The sequence below is a fragment of the Prionailurus viverrinus genome, chromosome D3 (assembly GCF_022837055.1).
Source record: "Prionailurus viverrinus isolate Anna chromosome D3, UM_Priviv_1.0, whole genome shotgun sequence".
Classification (NCBI taxonomy): domain Eukaryota; kingdom Metazoa; phylum Chordata; class Mammalia; order Carnivora; family Felidae; genus Prionailurus; species Prionailurus viverrinus.
The window spans coordinates 18,522,037-18,544,292 of record NC_062572.1 but is presented as its reverse complement, the minus strand read 5'-3'; the positions used below and the strand labels follow the sequence as shown (position 1 = coordinate 18,544,292).

The window sequence follows — 22,256 nt, the reverse complement described above, 5'->3', positions numbered from 1 at the left end:
GCTCTTTAAATCTCCTAGCCAGTATCAGCCGGAAGGCCACGGTGTTGGCCGCGTGGGACCTGGGCCTCCAGCTGCCTTCAGCTCCCCTCTCCTGCCCTCCGCCTCCGAAAAGGGCCGGGCCCTCCCCGTGCTTTTCAGAAGCCGAACGTCACCTTGGCGATCCATTTGATCTCGTGGGTGTCTGGGATCGTGGCACAGCCTTGGTGGTTCTCTTCAAAACAAACGTTCCCCAGGTGTAGGACGCTGGCAAGAATTCCAAAGAGATTCTAGGAATGTGGGAAAGGGTGAGGAGAACAGGGAGAGAAGGGCGGCCGCCCAGCTGATGAACGTCATCACGGGAGACAGCCAAGGAAAACCGCCCCTTCCCAATTCCAGCCCGAGCTCAGAGCTCACGGAGCCAAGTTTCCCCCGCCCCAGGAATCAGCTTCTTACCCACCTCAGATGTTACGGGAAGGAGGATAAAAGAACCTCAGCAGAGGAAGGGGGAAGATACCTCCTTCCATCTCCAGCACAGGACACTTCTATTTCTGGATCCTCCCCATCCCCTTCCCGCTAACAGACCATTTCATATGCAAATAGCATGATCCCAGATACATATAGATATATATTATATCAATGTATAATATTTTATTTTTTAATGTATTATTTATTTTTGAGAGGGTGCAACCAGGCGAGGGGCAGAGAGAGAGGGAGACAGCGGGTCCAAAGCCGGCTCCGGGCCGACAGCAGCGAGCCCCATGTGGGGCTTGAACCCACGAACTGTGAGATCACGACCTGAGCCAAAGTCGGACGCTCAACCGACTGAGCCACCCAGGTGCCCCTAAATATATTTTAAAGTATAATTCTAGTCCTTGAAAGAGCAAGAGTTTTAACCATCAAAAAGAAAAACAGAAAAAGATGTAAAAACAGAATGTTCATACATCCTACAATCTTCTCCAGTTTGTTCAAAAATAGAAGTGTAAATAAACAGTAATCCTGTAGATCCGGAGCATGTAAATATCTGAGATTTGATTTTGGGGCATCTGGATGGCTTAAGTGGTTGAGCGTCTGACTTCGGCTCAGGTCATGATCTCACCGTTCAGAGTCTGAGCTGGGCTATCCTCTGTCAGCACAGATCCTGCTTCGGATCCTCTGTCCATCCCCCACCCCCCCACCCCCGTCTCTCAAAAATAAATAAAAATTATTAAGAATATATTTGAGATTGGATGTGAGAGGAAGAAGAAACAAAATCTCCTCCTTGCTCACCGCATTGGGAAATCTTAGGTCTGATGAAATGCAGAACGCCCAGGTAACATTTCAATCCCAGATAAGCAAGGACTAAGTTTTTCGTAGAAGTTTATCTCATTGGGACAAGCTTATCTGAAATTCACATGTAACTAAGCATCCTGTATTTTTATTTGCTGAGTCTGGCAACCCTACTGGGCGGTCACCAAGATACCAGGATTGTTTCGTCAACCCCAGACCATACCGGCAGCTGTGACCACAGGGCTCATACCTCGAGGTCATCTTCAGTAAAATCGATGACAGAAAAGGCACTGGAAACAGTTTTCCAGTCGTTCTTGTCATTAATAGACGACTCTTTGGCACAATGACCCTGTTAACACAGAATCGGGTTGCTTCGCGTCATTTCCACAAGGACAGTTAGGCATGCCCACACCTGTTCTTGAATCAAAGTGGTTTTCTCGCCAAACACGCAAGAGCTAGTTCTAGAATGTTCTGATTAGAAAAAGCCAGGTTTTATCTCATCGTCTAGCACAGCATGATTTGCCGGCTGTTGCCTTTTTCAAATTTATTTGGAATCTCTGTCCCGGGAAAACTTTCAAAGGTACACATTAGTGGTATATCTCTTCAAGTATTTTTTTTTAATTGTTTTCCTTGTCTTATTTGTCCAGTAAACTGAAGATGTTTGTCTCAGTAAACACCTGCTAAAAAATGCAGGGAGAGGACAAGCCCTGAAATTCAGATAACAATCTCGACGCAATCACAACCTCCAGCAGAAACTGCCGTGAGGGACGAGGTAGGAGACACTCATTCAAGAAGAGTTTGGCATTTAGAGAAATGAAGGTGATACGGATACAATCACTAGCAGAGAGGTGATGAGACTTCCCACTGACTCTACAAGTTGTCTTCTAAAGAAGACACACACCACCGAATGTCACAATTTAAAGGGAAGACATTCTGGACGAGGTTTCTGTTTTGTTTTGTTTATGTCTGTTTGTCTCTTTTGCTTTTGTAGTACAAGGTGTTCCTAGATTCCTGGCTATCTGAAGATTTATCACGTTAAACAGATTTCCTTGTTGCCTGGGGAAACCGGAGGTGCTGGGTCATGAAAAGATCCACCCGTGAACTGGCCAGTGTTAAATCTGCAACCTCCCAAATATCCCTCCCGGTTCGACCAATGGCATCTGCTCCTGCCCCACCAAGGGCGGGGCCAGCTTAAGTCAGTCCTTCCAGGGCACCTAGAGGTTTGGAAACAGCGCGGATATACTGCGAGTAAAGCCACTACGTTTGTCCAAGTTACGGGGCAACACAAAATTGAACAAAATAATACTGGCGAATGGTCTGAAGATCTGGCCAGAAAAAAAAAATCTGCAAAGATAAAAGACAAGCTACATTCCAAAAGGGAATGATTTGAATTATCAAAGGGTTAGGAGAAGCCCTTGGGAAAAGGATTCAAGGTCTAAAATATTTTTATAAATTGACCCTCTCTGTTCATACCGTGAGAAGCCAAATGTGAGGCTACCATACAGCTTTATGGGGAGAATTCGGTTCTCAAAAAGGAAAAAAATATATATATATATTTATCACATCCGAATTAGTCTTCATTCTCACAATTAGTACGAAATTTGCAAAAGGAGATTGGGATGCTTTTATTTTCATCATTTAGCCTCATTTTTCAAGATGCATTTCGGTCATGTCTACTCTTTCACCAGGGCTATGAAATGCTGGTCTTTCTTTTACAAGATTCACTTCCTAAGACCTCGTTCTCTTTCTCAAATGATGGCCCCACGTGCACTCTGCCAAGTGGCCTCCATTCAAAGCCAGACCCAGCAAAGAAGAGAAAAATCCGAAAATCTTGGGGCATAAAAGGTGCCAGTGACATCAAATAGTGATAGATCCTATACAATCTGGACCTTCTAGAACCCTAGTCCTGGCTGCAGAAAAACTAATGGTGGGAGTCAAATTCTCCAAGTCCATCTTTCAACACTGGGTCCCAGGGTTGCTTACGGGAATGGCCCAAACTCTCTCTGTAAGGAAGTCCATTCATTTTGCAATTAACAACCCTCAGACTGGGAGGCAAGGGTGGGGGGGGGGGGGAGTCTTTTCCAAACTAGTTCTGGAAAGCAGAAGGGAGCAGCACAAGTTGTGGACACGGACGGGCAGTGAGTTACTATCACACCCAGACCGGTAGTTCTCACTTCTGCTGTGTATTAGAATCACCAGGGATTCACTTAATTATCCAGAATCACAGGGGAGTGTTTAACACAGCCTTGATGTCCAGGTCCCACCTCAGACCAATTAGACTGGAATCTTTAGATTTTGTGTGCGTGTGCGTGTGTGTGTGTGTGTGTGTGTGTGTGTGTGTTGACAAATCCCCTCAGGTGATTCTAATTTCAGCCAGGGCTGAGAACCACTCACCTAGAGATTGGTTACTTTACCAAGATGATCTGTCAGGCATAGACAAAGGGGTTATGATAAGTGGCAAGAAACCAGTCGATAGGATATCTCCAGAATGGTAATGAGAAAGTTCTTGGCCATCCCATAGAAGCCCCCAGTAACTCCCTTCATCCCTGCCACCAAAGGGCGCCCCAGCCAGGTACTGGTCCTTCTGACCTGTGAGAGGTATTTATACAGCTGGGGGTCCCGCTCAAGTCCAAGGTAAGCAAGGAGTTCCTCTTCGCCTCCCTCCAGCAGCTGGTAGAAGATGTGGAAGTTCCTCTCGCCCTGGTTTTGATAGACGACTCGAGACTTTTCTATCAGGTAACTGATGATATGCCCGCCTACGGGAATGCCCTTCAGAACAGAACAAAAAATGCCCAATGACGAGAACTGAGCCGCCTTCTCACTGGTGTCTTCTGAGGAACAGAAATTCTGAATTCAAATGATTCTTCTTCTATGCTTAGTGTTTTCTGGGCTCTGTTTACAAATATTTTTGCCTACCCTGAGGTCATGAGAAGGATTTTCTACGCTTCTGTCTAGAAGCGTGATCATTTTACCAGTCGCATTTAGGACTGTGGTTGATCACTACTGAATTCTTGGGTATGGAGTGAGGTAGAGGGTCAAAGGTCTTTTTAGTCACATGGATTTCAGATTGATCAGCACCATTTATTGGAAAGGCAATCGCTTCCCTATTGGATCACAGTGGTGCTTTGGTCATAAGCCAGGCAATCATATCACATGTGGAGGCCTTTGTAGACTCCACTCCAGTCTACTGGCCTGTTTACATATCTTTATGTATCACACTGTTTTGTTTTTAAGAATATATCCAGTAAGGGATTTGGGTTCCAGAACATATATAGAACTCCTGCAAATCAACATGAGAAAAACAGCCTAATTAAAAGTGGGCAAAAGGCTTTAACACAGACTTTTTAATTGGCCAGTTATCAAGACTTTACTAATCATCAGGGAGATACAAACATAAATCACACTGGGAAACCACTCTACTCCACCAGAACGTCTCAAATCTAAAAGGACTGACGATACCAGATGCTTTCAAGGGTTCAGAGAACCCTGCTGGTAACTGGACCCATCGTTAATTATCATAACATTCCTGGTAAGAACCCAACAATGCCACCTCTGGGTATGTGCCCAACATAAGTGGATGCTAATATCTACTCAAAGACATGTTGCAAGGATGTTCAGAGCGCTATCTGCAACAGCCCCAAACTGGAAACCCAACTGTCCATCGATAGGAGAACAGAAAAATTATGATGAGGTCACATAAGCAAAAAATGACCAACTGCCACATGGAGCGACATTAATGAATCTGACAGAGTGTTGATTAAAGGGAGCCAGACAAAAAAGAGGACATATAATTCCTATACATGAAGCCCAAGAACCCACAAAATTAATCTGATTATAGAGGGAAGAACAGTTGGTAACAGTTGGGAGGGCAGATACTGTCAGAGAAGGGTAGGACAATCTTCTAGGTGCTAGAAATTGTTACATCTTGATCTGAGTGCCAGTTGTCACAGGAGATAGGTAAAAATTCATTAAACTGGACTCATGCCTTGCTTCCTTTTCAGTAGATGTGTTGAATTTCAATAAGGAGTTCAAAAACAGACACAACTATTCAATTTTTTTTTTTTTTCAAAGTCTGGGCGCACTTCACCAGACGTCCATGTACCGGCTTCTGGAAAACCTTGAGCCAGTCTGTTATCACTACACTAACCCTCAAGCAACAACTGTCCTCCAGTCTAAGGGATAGTTTGTCCCCTGGAGTTCTACGTCCTTGAGAACTCTGTCGACCCTTCCCACTTGCACGGGCCCCATTTAAATTCTGTGAACATACAACAATACTCATCATACACTGTCTCCGGTTGCCTCCATGCCACGGCAGCAGAGCTGAGTGGTTGTGACGGAAACCCTATGGTCCACAGAGTCTGAAATATTGACTATCTGGCCCTATCCAAAAAACATCTGCCAACCCATGCCATATAATTATGCGCGCCCACACAGTACATCGTTTCCATGTGGTTATTCTCAAGCTTTATAAGAAATGGCTGACACGTCAGACTTTCCTAAGACTTGACCATGTTACGTGTAGCTTCATTCACTTGCTCTTGCTGTTACGTGACCGTTCATTGGGTGAACATCCCACCATTTAACCATTCTCCTGTCGATGGACACTCAGCCCTCTCCAGATGTGTTGACTGTTTCCAGACCTTTTTACCATCATGAGCAGGGCTCTTGGGGGCAGGCTTGCCAATCTCCAAGAGCGGAATGGCTCCACCTTAGATGACGTGATTTCAACTTCACAAGATAATAATGTTGTTTTCCAAGTGGGTCGCGCCAGTGTGAGCCCCACCGGCAATGTGGAAAAGTTCCTAATTATCCACATCTTCACCAATAGCTGGTGTGATCAGACTTCTTAATTTTTGCTCACCCAGAAAGTATACAATGGTATCTCATTGAGGTCTTTGTTTGCATTTCCCAAAATGGTGCTAATCCTGGAGTTGTTAGTTATTTGAGCCAATAGAGCCCTTTCTCCCCTAAGGGACCTCGGGTCAGGTTTCTGTCACTGGCAGGCTAAGGGGTCCCCATGAACCAGTAATAGGAACTTCAGTGTACCTTATAGTCAAACTGGATGTCCATGTATTTTCCAAATCTGCTGGAGTTGTCATTCCGGAGTGTTTTGGCATTTCCAAAAGCCTTGCAATACAAAGCGAGAGAGACAGGGACAGGCTGAACCAAACTGTCATGCCTGGTCTTTTAAGCTCACCAAGCTCATCAGATTCCTAACCCCAAACGCCACAATTATGAAAATGGGGGAGGGAGGGGGAGCCAGGGATTAAAGCCATACTTTATCTTCTAAGAAGGAACCACGAAGGACAGAGAATTTGATGCCAAATACTGAGGATAGAGCGAGAGGAAAGGACAAAAAGATCTCTCTAGCATCCAATCTAGGACTGACGAGGGAGAGCTATAGAGGCCCCTAGGCCCCTGCTGTTCTAGAAGACAGAGTTCATGGCCCCCATTACCAGACCCTCTTTTCTATCAGAGAGGTAAATTGTTCAGCCCATAGGTCTATGGGGAAAATTCCTTCAACCACAAATACCTTTAACATGAAGGGCGACAAAAACACAGAATTGCTTGTTCAAAATCAAACAGCAAGTCAGTGAATTGCAATAATCATCCAAATAATTTCAATTAAATAAGAAAGATATTAATAAGAGAGCACGACTTTAGTGCTTACTAATTCTGCTGTGTGCTTTTTATGCATTCATCTGGTTTTATCCTCAGAAACTCCTAGGAGGTGGGAACTATGAGTAGACCCATTCCACAGATAGGGAAACAGAATCTGGGATATGCAGTGGTTTGCTAAAGCTTGCTGAGGCGTGGCTGCCCTGGGATTAGCGTCCATGCTTGCCGGACTTCAAGGTTATGCCCTTAAGCACAGTATTTCCCTTGAGACCTTTCTGCTTAACTCCCAGACAGCGATCTGCCCATTTGGACTGTCCTGCACAGGCAGAAGATTCTTCTTACTTAATTGACCTCCCTAGAACTCCCCTCCACAGGTCCTCAAAGATCACTTACCTCCAGCACTGGATTGGAGAGCAGCAGTCTGTCACGGGCTATTTGTAGTGACTCGGTCATTGGGCAGGTCACGGCAAAATACTGGAGAATCTTCTTGGAGGCCTCCGTTTTCCCTGCCCCGCTCTCTCCAGAAATGAGGATGAAGTGGTTAGTTAGCTCAGAGCACATCATGCGGTAAGCGTTGTCAGCTATGGCGTAGCTGGAGAAGGAGCGGGAAGGGGCTGTGTGTAATGCCCACCACAGCAGAAGGACCAAGAACCCCGCCTCCGGGAAACCACATCCAGACTGTGGTACAAGGACACTGAGCTCAGATATCAAACGCTCACCAGGACCCATTGACTGATCAGAGATAAAATGTACCAGAAATCAAAACTCAGATAACAGAGTTAAAATGGACAAGTTGAGCAACCATGGACATTTTTTATTTATTTTGAGAGAGAGAGCGTGCGCCCGCGAGTGAGCAAGGGAGGGGCAGAGAGAGAGGGAGAGAATCCCAAGCAGGCTCCAGCCTGTCGTTGCAAAGCCTGACATGGGGGCTTGAACCCGTGAACGTGAGATCGCGACCTGAGCCAAAATCATGAGCCAGATACTCAACCGACTGAGCTGCCAAGGCGCCCCCGTCAACATTTCATATGAGAATAAGCCAGATTCTAAATTATATATATCCCCAAGAGACATTCTATTAACTGCAGGTAGAAATAACATCTTGTCTGAATATTTTAAACACTTAATAGCTATAACGAGATCCCAAGTTTCCTCTTTCCTTCAAGATGTAGTGTAGTAAGAGTACCGAGACATATAGATCAGACAGGAAATTGCTTGAACTACGGATCTGCGGGACCGCTACTAACGGGAGGCTCCTTTTGCCGCCATGATACTCAGACACCAGTAGATGGCGCTACAGCAAACCTCTTCCCAGAAAAGACCCCTCTCCAGCCACGCTCTTAGAGCTCTTAGCAGTTAACAAAAGATGCCACCTCTCGGGATATTTAAACTGAGACTTGACAAGGATCTGATGCTTTCTATTGTGTTGAAAGACATTTATCAAGAAGGCAGGAGTTTAAGTGAGGTACAGAACCTAATGAGGATGCATCAAAGATATGGATGGATGGATGGATGGATGGATGGATGGATGGATGGATGGGGTGAATGGATGGATAGATGGATAGGAAAGAGGGAGAGAGGGAAAAGGAAAAAAGAGGAAGAGAGAAAAATACTACTGATGACCCCCCATATGTACTACTTACACATGTGGTGGCAGTTCAAAGAAATTGACCCCTTGATAAAGTTCCATCTGGCTCATAGTGTAGATTCCAAGCTCCTGGTATGGATTCACAGATACAAGGAGAGTCCCAATATAGGTCTAGAAGAATGGACCAAAGCACTAGTGAGGAATTGTGGGGTGCAAAGGGCTACAGTGAGAGACCATCACATGCTATGATCCCCATGTGTTCATTTCATGGGATATAAAACAATAAATAAGACAGGTGGTGTCCCTGCTGTCCTGGAGCTTACACGCGTGTGCACATGTCTGGGGGAAGGGGCAGACAACCAACCCAAGGGTTCCAGAATGCTTCAATTAGAATGATAAGAAAGGTACACATAGGGTAATGAGAGAGGGAGTGACCAAGGAAGGCCACCTTAGCTCGTGGGCTTGGGGAAGTCTTCTTTAAGGAGGTGACTCCGAGCTGAAACTTGAATGATGAAAAAAAAGTAGGCAGGAAAGGGCAGGTCAGGCTGAGGGGTCCAGGGTGGGCAGGCTGGCTGCCCTGGAGGTCAGCGAGGAAGGGGGGAACGGAAGACGCTAAGACTCGGAGTCCGAGATGGAGCAAGTTCGGATCCCCCAGGGCATGAAGAACCGGGGGTTTATTCCAAATGCAGCGTGTGGTGGAGACACCGCTCTCCCTACTGATAAGTAATACTTGCCTCACACTGTAAATGTAAAATGGAGAGCTTCACGAAGAGAGCACCACAATCTGACCCACGTTGATGTTTCAGAGAGGTCTCTCCGGCCATTGGGTGAAAGCAGGGAAGATAGGCATCCCAGCTGTCTCCAGCTGGGCCAACATTCCCACCTGCTGGCACGTATTTCCCTGGGTTGCAATGTTGCATTCTATTACTGGTCAAGTTCCTCACACACTCGTGATTGTAACAGAACCACTAACGTAAACGCTTCTTGGAATACACTTAGGAATGACCAAAGCTCTCACCCTCTTAAACAGAAAACAAAGACATGCCTGGGCTCCTCTGGAAATACATCTGGAGTTTTCAAATTCTGGGTTTGTTACTGGGTTTCATTCCAGAGCCTCGATATTGGAGGTTCTCAAGTTTATGCCTTGGCTAAAATCATTCTAACGGATATTTCTAACCTCTAGAACAAAGTCGAAAAGAGAACTAGAACAGATGAGAGTACCATATTTTGTCTAAAATTGTGCACGGCTTCCACCAGTAGAAATCTTCCAGGGTAGAACGTAGTTTCTGAAATCTGTTCAAACCGGAAATGATTTATTCATGATGATCCTATCATCCCACTTATACTTCTCCATACCGCACTCTTTCTCCTTGGCTTATACATAAAATCTACTTCAATCAAAAATACATACTCTAAGAATTCCCATTGCTTATTTCTCCCGGTAACCTTGGTTTCGACATACAGATTAAGTCATGGCGCCATTAAAAACAAAACAGCTACAAGGCAAATATTGTTATATCGCTTTTCATGGTCTAATTTACTCTTAGCAACAGCTAATAAAAATCTCAATAAAGTTAATTAAGTTTAAAAACACACAGAGACGCTGTGGAGTTTGCCCTACAACAATCTACCTGAAATTTGACCAATCAAATCAAGGTGCGGTGAGAAATGGGGAACTTAATAAAAACTGACCACCACTAGAAGCAACCAGACAAACCTAAGAACAGGTCCGGCCATGTGTGGCAACCTTGACCCTTGGAGATTTATGGGATGCGGTCGACATCTCTTATATTTGCCAGTCTGGCATCTCGATCCCCTCCTTCCGGCAGATTCCTTTGAGGAACCTTCTCCGGCTGGCAGCCCGCATCGAACGGTAAGGTGCACACTGGCCTAAATCCTCACCTCCTGGGCTGGGCCTGGGTAAATAGCCTGGCCAATCAGAATATTCCTCACTTCAGCTGTGGGGATTGGTTCAGAGGTAAGCAATGACCCGAGATGGGCCAATCAGAGCCAACCAATGTCTGTGTCTCCGGGAGGAATCGCTCTCTTGTCTACCAACATCAGCCTGGTCCGGCTGTCGGCTACCCAGCCCCCTTGCCCCCTTGCATAGAGTCCGCCCCAGAAAGAGACCTTTGCAAAATCGAGCAGAGAGGTGGGAAAGAGCCCTCGAGGCTCTTCAAGACTCATCACCCTAGACCCTAGATCTATTTCTGGACCCTACGGTGACAAGGGTCAATAGATTCTGTCTTATGGCTTACGCCCGTTTAAGCTGGGTCTTTGTCACTGGAAGCCAGGATCGGGGTGCATCTGGCAGTGGTCCCTTCACCCCTCTCTTTAAAGGCTGATCTAATGGAGAGATAGTGCTCACTATCCTCAAGGCTGTGAAGACAGGCAGGAGGGGAACCACCAGTCTAGGGAAACAGCTGAGGAACAGGTGACATTACATAGATGAGGTTCTCGCTGAAACGCTTTCGAAGGTTGTCCAGAAAAGCAGATTCGCTGGTGTAGGCATCCAACAGCACAAAATCCTGCACCCCAACCTTGTCCCGGGCGGTCAGCGTGCTTTCCATGTGCAGACGAATGTGCTTCCTCCTCACTTCTTCTTTCTGCGGCAAACAGAACATTCGTCAGCAGCTTGCTTATTCTGCAGCCCCTATTGCTCCTCGAAGACGAAGACGGCAACAGCGAGATCCCCTGGGGACAGTGGAGCGCCGAGATCACATTAGGCTCTCTTTGTTAAGGGTTTACGATCTGGTTAGGGATACAAGGGGATGGTAATAAAAGCAGTAACGGTAACGGCAGCAGCTGACGGCAACCGAGCAGTGACTGCTAGGTACCACGCTAAATACTTGGCCTCTATTTTCTTTGGCCCTAGTGCTGAGGCTAGGAAGTAAATGCTTTTGCCGTGCCTATTTAACAGATGAGGAAACTGAGGACAGAGACACTATAAAGCACGTCCAAGTTCTGCCAAAAGGCACGGCCAGGATATGAACCTAGACAGCCCGGCCCCAGAGTCTTTCTTGACCATCCCTTACTAAGCATCAGTTACCTCAGCTTGCTGTGTAATTCTGACATGAGTGAGGAATTTGGCTGCAATGGGAATTTCTTGTTACAGAGGAACACTCAAGGCAGGACACCCCGGAAGGGTCCTCTCTCCAAGGCTGGGCTTCAGACCTCCCTGGAAAAGGAGTCGTCGCAGCTCACTGGAAGGTGGAGAATCTTGGCGGGATACCAGGGGGCAGAGCTGGTCCACTGTCCCTAGACGGTGTCCGTGAGGGACACAGGTGGGCAAAGGGAGTCCGATCGGCGCTGGGCAGCGGGCCTGGTGCAGCACTGCCTGAGTCAGGAGGGCTGTGGGAAACAGCTCTCCAGGTCTGGGGCAAGCTGAGGCTGGAGACTGGAGGGTACAGAGAGAGAGGTGGGGGGGCACCGCCATAGGAGGTGGCCTGGAGCGTGTGAGCTCTGCGTTGGGAGGATCGCCACAAGGTGATCACCAGGCCCAGGCTACTGGGGGGCTGACGGACCGTGCTCTGGGCACATGGTTAGTGCATGGGTCACCATGTACCCCTGTGCAGGCTACTGCCGCTGAAAAGCAGCAGCAAAACCTAGCAAAGGGAGCCAGGAAGAGAAACCTCTGGCTAGTGCAGCGTCCCTCCAGCGCCCTCTAGTGACCAGGATGCAAGGAGCAACGCTCAAGGAGGTCGGTTATCCTAGGGCAGGTCCTGAAGGATGAATCTGAGCATGGGACAGGAAATTGACAACGGACACCTTTGGATACACAGAGGATCTGGAATAGCTGAAACAGTCTCGACAAAGGAAAACAAAGCTAGAGGACTCACGCATCTTCGCCGGGAGTAATCAAGCCCACTGTGTCAACTGATTTTTAACAAAGGTACCAAAACAAGTCAGTGCAAAAAGGGAAAATCTTTTCAACTAATAGCACAGGAATAGCTAGGTATCATAATGAGGTAAATCCATTTCAACCCTACTTCATGATACATATACTTATATATTATAAAATAATGTAGTGTAATACATATAAAATATATGTTCATATTTTAATACATTTCTATTACTTGAACTTTTAATGAGTAATAATCGCGCCTCGGATAAACCTCATTGGCTATGATACTGCCACTGCGCAAAGCTTACTTGAACTTTTATATGTGTAAAACTAAATGTAAAACTTCCACATATCTATATATTATATAAACTTGTATGTATAAAACTATATGTAAAACTTCTATATATCTCTATATTATACAGTATACGTTTATATATAAAACTATATATAAGACACATATCTATATAACATATAAACATATATACAAAACTCTATATAAAACTTTTTTTTATGTATCAGGGCACCTGGGTGGCTCAGTCGGTTGAGCGCCCACTGCTTGATTTTGGCTCAGGTCGGGATCCCAGGTTCATGGGACGAAGCCCTGTGTAGGGCTCTGTGCTGACAGTGCAGTCTACTTGAGATTCTCTCTCTCCCCCTCTGCCTGTCTCCCCTGCCTGCATGCTCTCTCTCAAAATTAATTAAAAACAAACGTTTTAAATTCATCTATATATTATATAAACTTACATATGGAACTATATAAAGAAAACTTTTATTATATATGAACTATATAAACAATTCCTATCTCATAATATATAAAGATACAGATTTATAAAAACATATTGTATGTTGGACATATTATTTTATAACATTTTATTTATATATATAAAAGCTTGAGGTGAATCCGAGACCTAACTGTAAATGCATAATCTATAAAGCTAACGGGAGAAAACAGAAAATCTCTGCAACCAGAGGAAGGTAACATTTCCTTTTGACAAAGGAAGAAAGAACTATAAAAAATAAGGCATTTGACTTCATCAAAAACTTCTCCCAGAAGACACCATTAAGAAAACGAATAGGCAAGCCACAGACTGGCCGAAAGTGTTCACAAAATATATACCTGCGAAGGATTTGCATCCAGGATAAAAGATTCTTATGACTCAGTACCAAAAAATCAAAGCCCGTAAAAATTGCGCAGAAGACTTGAACGGACATTTCACAAAGGCAGTCAAAACGAATGGTCAATGAGCGCATAGGAAAGTGCTCAACGTCATTAGTCATCAGGGAAATGCAAGTCAGAACTGCATCGAGATGGCCCCAGAGCAGCTCGAATGAAAAAGACTGACAGCACCAACTATGAGCGAGACGCACAACAGATGGACCGCTCCCGCATCGCTGGCAGGAATGTGAAGTGATAGAATCACTTTGGGAAAAGGTCTGGCAGTTTCTAATAAAGTTAGCCTCCGCCCTTTGATCCAGCAGTCCCCTTCCAAGTATTTACATAGGAGAAGTGTAAACACACAGCCACAAAAAGACTCCAACATAAAGGTTTACAGCAACTTTATTCATAATGGCCCCAAACTGGAAACAATCCAAATTTCCATCAACCGGAGAGCGGACGGGGAATCTATACAATAGAAAGGGTACAACGATAAAAGAGAGAACTGGTACGCAAGACACAGAGGACTCTCATCGGCATTGTGCTGAGTGAAAGAACTCAGACACAAAAGAGTGCATGCCCTATGATTCCATTTATCTGAAATTCTGGAAGCAAAACTAATCTGCGGTGAAAAATCAGAACAATCGTTGCCTGGTTAGGGGGGTTGTCTGGCAAAGGGCATTTTTGGAGTGATGGAAACATTCTCTGCCTTGATAGGGCTGTGTGTTACATGGCTGTGTCTGTTTGCCAAGATACCTTGTTAAGATCTGGTAGATTTCCACATATGTAAATTTTATTCTAAAAAAGGACCACAGGGGAGCCTGGGTGGCTCAGTCGGTTGGGCGTCCGACTTCGGCTCAGGTCATGAACTCGTGGTTTGTGAGTTCGAGCCCCGCATCAGGCTCTGTGCTGACAGCTTGGAGCCTGCTTCGGATTCTGTGTCTCCCTCTCTCTCTGCCCTTCCCCTGCTCATGCTCTGTTTCTCTCTGTCTCTCAAAAATAAATAAATGTTAAAAAAAAAAATTTTTTTTAAAAAGAACCACAAAAAAAGTGTGCAGGGGATGGAGAGTGGGTGAAGGCGTACATGGAAACAGAAAAGCAGAATGGTAATAATTGTTGAAGCTGGGTGACGGGAATAAGGCAGGTTTATTATACTGATCTGTTTGTACACATTCAAAATTTTGCATAATAGAAAGTTTTAAAAACCAGAATGGCCACCAGGTGTCTCTCTACCCTAGTCAAACGGAGCTAGAACACTGCTCTCCAAGGATGAAAACAATGCATTTAGATTGCAAAAGAATCGTGGAAGAATATCCTGGTGATTCCAAATATCCCCATTTTAAAGCATTTGTGGGACGCCTGGGTGGCTCAGTCGAGTAAGCATCTACTCTTGATTTCAGCTCAGGTCGTGATCTCACGGTTCGTGGGTTCGAGCCCCGCATCGGGCTCTGCGCTGACAGCTTGGAGTGCTTGAGATTCTGTCTCTCTCCCTTTCTCTGCCGCTCCCCTGCTCTCTCTCCTCTCTCCCTCTCAAAGTAAACACTTTTTAAAAAAAAAAGTGTGTTGTCTGTGTGTAGAAGAGAGGCAGTAAAGGACCCTGGGACACAAGCCTTCCCCGGGGTTTAAATCCAGTCTCTGTCACTTCTGGGGAAAGTCTCTTTCGCTCTGCAAGGACCTGTCTCTGTTTCAGGTCTGTAAAATGCAAACATAACTGTACCTACTTGGCAAGGTTGTTGGTTTGAACAGAAAGGACTTGGCATGGTGCCAGACACAATGTCAGCTCTGGGAGCGCGTCCTTCGAGCCCCATTAGTATTACTGTATTAGTAATTATCAGAAACGAGAAAACAAAGTGAAAAGTGCGCCGGTTAGTGGTCAGCGAGCCCCTGTTGAATTGGGAGTGGGCTGGAGTCTGAAATGTCTGGAGCCGCGCCCACAAATAGCGCTGCCGTCAGATCCCCACACTGGAGGGTGCAGAAATTACAAAGCTCTCTTATCCCCCTTCGATCGATGTGTGCTTACAAGAGTGAGCCCTGCGGTCAGTACCTCGGGCTTTCTGTGACTCGCAGCCCGAACCGATTTTGCATAAACCTCGAAGATTAAGGAATGGGACAGCGATTTTAACTCGCCAAGGGCCACTTCAGACTGGAGTTTTGTTTGCTGCAATATTTCAATTCCCATGGCTGGGTTCCTTTTACCTAGCTCATTTCCAAATATCTTGAAAGGGCAAGAGGAAATGAGAGTGTCCTGGTGAGACTGACGGGAACAGTCAAAGGGATGAAAATCGGGGCAGAGGGGATGGGGGAATGAAGCAATTCAAGTAGTCCCGCTTTGACCCAAAAGCAAAGGATCGAAAGATTTTATCAGGAAGAAAATATCAAATCCGGAAAGGACCAAATAAGAGGGAAGAAATTCAAGAGAGAGGTTTTTTAGGAGACCTAAGGCTGAACATCTTTGGGGCGATAAAACTTCCGTAGAGGATGCTGTTGCGCAAACCCACAGGCTAGGGATCACAAGCTGTGGGTTGAGTCAAGCTGGTGGATGATAGGGACTCACTTAGATTAGGGAACGAATGGCCATCGAAACCGGGCCACCCCCGCTTGTCTCCGCTGACTCCAGGTGTGAACGTTTGCCTCGTGTTGCCAGACCTTCCGATCATTCAAGAAAAGTCAGAAATTTGGAATTTTACGTGAAGTCTGTTGCACATGCATAGCCCGGTGGGGCACCAGTCGAAAGAAAGCTAGTCACCCCTCGTCTTGGGTAGTTCAGATAATTCACTTGTCTGCAGGTGGGAGACTCAGGAGACGCTCCCACCAGGACCATTATTTTGGAAGCATCATGTCATCAGTGATGGCCTGACCATACCTAACCTTCTATATAACCTAGCACTTGACCCAGTGTGTGTCTGGGTGAGTGGGAGGAGGGGGGGAAGGAAGGGAGGAGGGAGGCACAGCGTATATCAAGATGGCTAAATGCCGTGACAGAGACCAAAATGCCTGACACACATTCCATGCATGTCCCGACCTTTCCCCCTGCAGTTAAGTCACATGACTATTTTGGACCAACAGACTGTGGCTAGAAGTGACCTCTGTGCCAGCTCCTCCATCGGGTTATCCGGACTCCTTCAAGGCTGCAGTGACTGGGAATTTCTTGTGGAATGGACGAGCCACAAAATCGATACGGCCCGGATCCCGGAGTCATCACGTGGAGAGAGATGCTCTAATGAATCATCCAGACACACAGTAGCCTTTGCGTAAGCAAGAAATAAACTCCTGCTGCGGCCAAGTTTGGAGAATTGGGGGCTGTTTGTTGCTGTAGCTGAAGGCTGCTTATCCTGACTCATATACCTGCAGGAACAGTCAAAGGGATGAAAATCGGGGCAGAGGGGATGGGGGAATGAAGCAATTCAAGTAGTCCCGCTTTGACCCAAAAGCAAAGGATCGAAAGATTTTATCAGGAAGAAAATATCAAATCCGGAAAGGACCAAATAAGAGGGCAATTCAAGTGGAAAAAAATGGCTTTTTCCACGGGGAGAACAACACTTGGAAAGTGAGTCACAGCTTTTGCACGTTAAACTCAGCCAACTGTCCTGGCTACAACTCTAAGGTTTGGAAGATGAGAAGAGGGAATTTTTTTTTAATGTTTATTTCTTTTTGAGAGTGAGAGTGAGAGAGGTGGGGGGGGGGAGGGAGAGAAAGACAGAGAGAAAGAGACAGGGAGACAAAAGATCTGAGGCGGGCTCCACACTGACAGCAGAGAGCCCAATGTGGGGCTCGAGCTCAAACCATGAGATCATGATCTAAGCCCAAGTCATCAGATGCTTAACCGACTGAGCCACCCAGGCACCCCAAGAGGGAAATTTTTTTCTTGATGTTTATTTATGTTTGGGGGGGGGTGGGGACACAGTGCGCACAGGGGAGGGGCAGAGAGAGAGGGAGACACAGAATCGGAAGCAGGCTCCAGGCTCTGAGCTGTCTGCACAGAGCTCGATGCGGGGCTCAAATTCACAGGCCGTGAGACCATGACCTGAGCTGAGGTCAGATGCTTAACTGACTGAGCCACCCAGGTGCCCCAAGGGGGAATTTTTTTTAAGGGGAGAAGATAAGCCCTTGAGTTGTAGCTTTTGAAAGTCTATGCTTCAGGACACTTTTTTCAAGGGAAGTCCTAAAAAACCTCCGTATGTAAAATTAAGGAAAACAAAGCCTTTCTGTTTAGGGGGAAAGTCTCACCAGGTTACCCATGGACATGTGGGAGAGAGTCTGGGAACCCCTAGGGCAAGAGGAGAGTTGGTAAAACCCTGTTTATCCCCTAGAATCCTGTTCGCCAGGCTTCCATATTTAAGTGCTTCCTTCAAATTCATAGTTGTACCTGGGTACCAACCCGTACTATTCCTTTACTTCATAATTTCTTTAGGGTTTTTTTTTTTCCTGTAAATATACGTAGTTATAGCTTTTATTACGAAAAGTGTTCACACACAGGGGCGCCTGGGTGGCTCAGTTGGTTGAGAGTCTGACTTTGGCTCAGGTCATGATCTTGCAGTTCATGAGCTTGGGCCCCACATCGGGCTCGCTGCTGCCAGCACAGAGCCTGAAGCAGGGCTCGAACTCATGACCCAGGAGATCGTGACCTGAGCCGAAACCAAGAGTTGGACGCTTAACAGACTGAGCCACCCGGGTGCTCCGAGCAAGTATTCTTTATGGGATTGCTCTATCTCCCTTCCAGAGAATTCACTGATAACGTACAGAAATGCTACTGATTTCTGTAGGGCAATTTTGTATCCTGACACTTTATAGGATTCACTGATTAGATCAAACAGTTTTTTGGTGGAGTCTTAGGATTTTCTTTCCTTTTTTTTTTTTTTTTTAATGTTTATTTTTGAGAGAGAGACACACGGAGCGGGAGCAGGGAAGGAGCCGAGAGAGAGGAAGACACAGAATCCGAAGCAGGCTCCAGGCTCCGAGCTGTCAGCACAGAGCCCGACGTGGGGCTCGAACCCACGAACCGTGAGATCATGACCTGAGCTAAAGTCGGACGCCCAACCGACTGAGCCACCCAGGAGCCCCCAGGATTTTCTATAGGCAAAATCATGCCACCTGCAAATAGGGCCCATTTTACTTCTGCCTTTCCAACTCTGATGCCCTTTATTTCTTTTTCTTCCAACTGCTCTGGCTAGAACAGTATTATGTTGAATATGAGTGGTGACCGTGGATACCAGATCTCGTGTCCCATCCGAGAGGAAGCAAGAAAGTGTTTCTCAAAATGCATGAGGAGTTTATTATTTCAATTCAAATACATAACTAAGGGGTTTGCACGGAATCTTACCTTTCTTATATTATTTCCCCTTTCTTTTATCCAAAATCCTCGTTCAGTGACACAATTATTCATGGGATTTTTTCCATAATACGTAGTTCCAAAGTAAGAACGCCAACACTATCCCCAATGTGATTAGTGGAAAAGGTCTGAAAGTTTTTCAGTTATTTGTCTTGGGAGTGTACTTTTCTGGGGTTGTATAGGCACATCACTGCGTTTTTAAGTCCCCTTGAAATAGTTGATCTCAAAAAAAAAGAAAAAGAAAAAGAAATAGTTGATCTCTATGTGGCTCTACCAGCAATTAAATATACCCTTAGGTTTATCTCCTTTATTTTATTCCTTACTTGGAGATTAATTTTTCAATGTTATTTTACTCTATAATTCTGTAAACATTTTAATGGTTCCAAAGAACAAAATAAGGCATATTCACAGAACTAGCTCCTACCCCTGTCTCTTGAGCCCTATTCCTTTCTCTTTCTGTAAATGACCATTTAAAAATTATTAGGGATGCCTGGGTGACTCAGTCAGTTAAGCGTCCGACTTCGGCTCAGGTCATGATCTCACAGCTTGTGGGTTTGAGCCCCGTGTTGGGCTCTGTGCTGACAGCTCGGAGCCTGGAGCCTGCTTCGGATTCTGTGTCTCCCTGTCTCTCTGCCCCTCCCTTGTGTGCTCTCTCTCTCAAAAAGAAAACAAACATGGAAAACATCTAAAAGTTATTACAATGCTAAAATTGTTTCTTAAATATTAGCAAACGCCTGTCGGTTGTTTCCTCCTTTCTTAGGCATGTATTTGCAAATTCTATATTCTGTTTTTCCAACTTGTCTTTCACTGGGACATGTCTCCCGATGATCGCTTCAGAGGCTGTTAATAACGACATTCCTCATTCCTTTTTTTTAGAGTTGCCAAGTACCCCACTGTGCGTATGTACCTACTACAGTTTATTCAAATGGTCGCACAGAGAAAGATCTCAACTAACCCTTCTCAGAAACTGACAGAAAACAATGGCAAAAAAATCAGTAGGACACAGAAAAGCTAAACAGAATTAACTAGCACAAGTAGACTATTGCACCCCACCATTGAAGAATATGCATTTTGTTTCAAAAGCACATAGAGTAGTCACAGTAAGTTGACCACAGCCCGGGCCATAAAGCAAATCTCAAGGGATTTATGTCATGCAAAGCTGAGTCTGGCCAAGCATCTAGGTCAACACTCCAGTAGAACCTTCTGAGACGATAATGTTCTAGAACTTCATTGTTTCTTACGGCAGCTGATAGCCACACACGGCCTGTCAGCGTTTGAAATACGATGAGTGAGACTGAGGGACTGAAATTTTAATTTCAATTAACCTCAATAGGCAGCACAGGCCTAGACCTAACTTCCCATTTGAAGGATAACAAAGAACGAGAAACGCTTTTTTTTTTTTTTTTAAGTTTATTTTGAGAGAGAGAGAAAGAGCGTGAGTCAGGGAGGGCAGAGAGAGAGAGAGAGAGAGAGAGAGAGAAAGAGTCTCTGCCCAGGAGGGGCAGAGGGGGAGAGAGAGAGAGAGAGAGAGAGAGAAGAGAGACCAGAAGTGGGGCTCATGGTTACTCTAAGTGGGGCTCCTGCTCATGGACCAGGAGATCATGACCTGAGCCAAAGTCAGATGCTTAACGACTGAGCCAGCCAGGCGCCCGATAAAAAAAAAAATACTTTATTTATTTATTTATTTATTTATTTATTTATTTATTTATTTATTTTTAATTTTTTTTTTTTTTAGCGTTTATTTATTTTTGAGACAGAGAGAGACAGAGCATGAACGGTGGAGGGTCAGAGAGAGGGAGACACAGAATCTGAAACAGGCTCCAGGCTCTGAGCGGTCAGCACAGAGCCCAACGTGGGGCTCGAACTCACGGGGTGTGAGATCGTGACCTGAGCCGAAGTCGGCCGCTTAACCGACTGAGCCACCCAGGCGCCCCTAAAAATACTTTAAATAAAAGGTGAAAGAGGAAAGTTCAAGTCAAAACTGCAATGAGATGGTACTTCATGCCCACCAGGATGGCCACAATCCAACTGTCCGGTAATAACAAGGGTTGGCGAGGAAGTGGAAATGTTGGAACCCTCGCCCCTGGTTGGGTGCCTGTCAGCATCTAGACCATCCTCAGTTGAACAGAAAACACTTATTGCAGGGGTGCCTGGCCGGCTCAGTCGGGAGGGCATGGACTCTTGATCTTGGGGTTGTGAGTTCAATCCCCACGTTGGGTGTAGCACTTACTTTAAAAAAAATAGATAGAAAAGAGGCGCCATGGTAGCTCAATGGGTTAAGCATCCAACTCTTGATTTCAGCTCAGGTCACTGTGATCTCACAGTTTGTGAGTTGGAGCCCCACCTTGGGCTCCGTGCTGACAGCATGGAACCTGCTTGGGATTCTCTCTCCCTCTCTCTGCCTCTCTCCTGCTCACGTATGTGCACTCTCACCTTTAAAATAAATAAATAAGCATTAAAAAAAATAGAATACGTTACTATTGCTATTACACAGCGGCGGGGGGGGGGGGGGGGTGGCCAGACCACGAACAGTTACACAGAGTTACATTTTGCACCAGGCATTGGATTTGTATTTTCATATACAAATTCACTTGAAAGCTCTCAATGAACCTAGGAGGTAATAGGCATTTCGGCTCTCATTTTATAGGTGGAGACGCTGCGTGAGACACAGAGAGATTCCATAACTTGCCAGATAACTAGTATAGGTCAACCAAGATTCAAACCTAAAGAGTCCAACTCCAGAATCCATGCTGTTTTTAGCACACTCCAGAAGGACGCAGAAGAACCCTTAGAGAAATAGAAATACATGCCAAATCCTGGGTAGGAAGATTCAACAAAGATGTGTAATGCAACCACTATGCTGTGCACAGCTGGGAAAGTGAACGAATCACCATTATGTCCGCCAACATGGTTTAATCTCAAAACAAGCCTTGTTCAGAGAAAGCAATTCATATAAGAATATATATACGGTTTGATTCTATTTTAACAAATGTCCCAAACAAGCAAAATTGAGCACTATATTATTTGAGGATACATGCACCGATGGTAAAACTATCAGGAAAACCAAGGATTGTGCTTCATATCTTACCCTGGGTGGCGGCATATAGGCGTTTAATATTCTTTAACTTATACCTATGTTGTATATACCTTCTCTATTTCTAATGAAAATATAAAAGAAACTAGACAACCTCACTTAGGTACATCAATACTAAAGTCCTCAATGACTAGCAAACAAAATCTAATCAAATAATAAAGGAACGGTAAAACACGACCCAGTGGGATGTATTCCCGAAAGTCAGTATTAATTTAGTAATAAAATCAATTATAAGAATTCAATATTAGAAAATCTACGAATAAAGAAGGTAAAAGATTAATAAAAGATTATAGAGAAGACGAAAAGACGCATAACGGATTGACCCTATCAGTCGATCAAGAATGAAACGTTACAGGTAACCAAAAGGAATGAAATCTTGCCATT

The 22,256-nt window shown here is 45.2% G+C and overlaps 1 protein-coding gene and 1 non-coding gene across 2 annotated transcripts in view; both read right to left on the bottom strand.

Moving 5' to 3' along the window:
• Nucleotides 1–11,052, bottom strand: part of MYO1H (myosin IH) — a 45,950-nt gene extending 34,898 nt beyond the window's left edge. The window contains exons 1-7 of the mRNA XM_047827188.1: nucleotides 10,894–11,052; nucleotides 8,505–8,620; nucleotides 7,258–7,456; nucleotides 6,292–6,372; nucleotides 3,835–4,014; nucleotides 1,496–1,594; nucleotides 153–266 (exon numbers count right to left, since the gene is read on the bottom strand). Of these exons, the coding sequence (XP_047683144.1) occupies nucleotides 153–266; nucleotides 1,496–1,594; nucleotides 3,835–4,014; nucleotides 6,292–6,372; nucleotides 7,258–7,456; nucleotides 8,505–8,620; nucleotides 10,894–11,019 (915 nt within the window). The 5' untranslated portion in view covers nucleotides 11,020–11,052. The remainder of the gene's footprint in view (nucleotides 1–152; nucleotides 267–1,495; nucleotides 1,595–3,834; nucleotides 4,015–6,291; nucleotides 6,373–7,257; nucleotides 7,457–8,504; nucleotides 8,621–10,893) is intronic.
• Nucleotides 11,053–12,459: 1,407 nt separating this feature from the next.
• Nucleotides 12,460–12,598, bottom strand: LOC125149772 (U4 spliceosomal RNA). Its single transcript, XR_007146058.1, has one exon. It is a non-coding gene; the product is annotated as a U4 spliceosomal RNA (small nuclear RNA).
• Nucleotides 12,599–22,256: the final 9,658 nt, after the last annotated feature.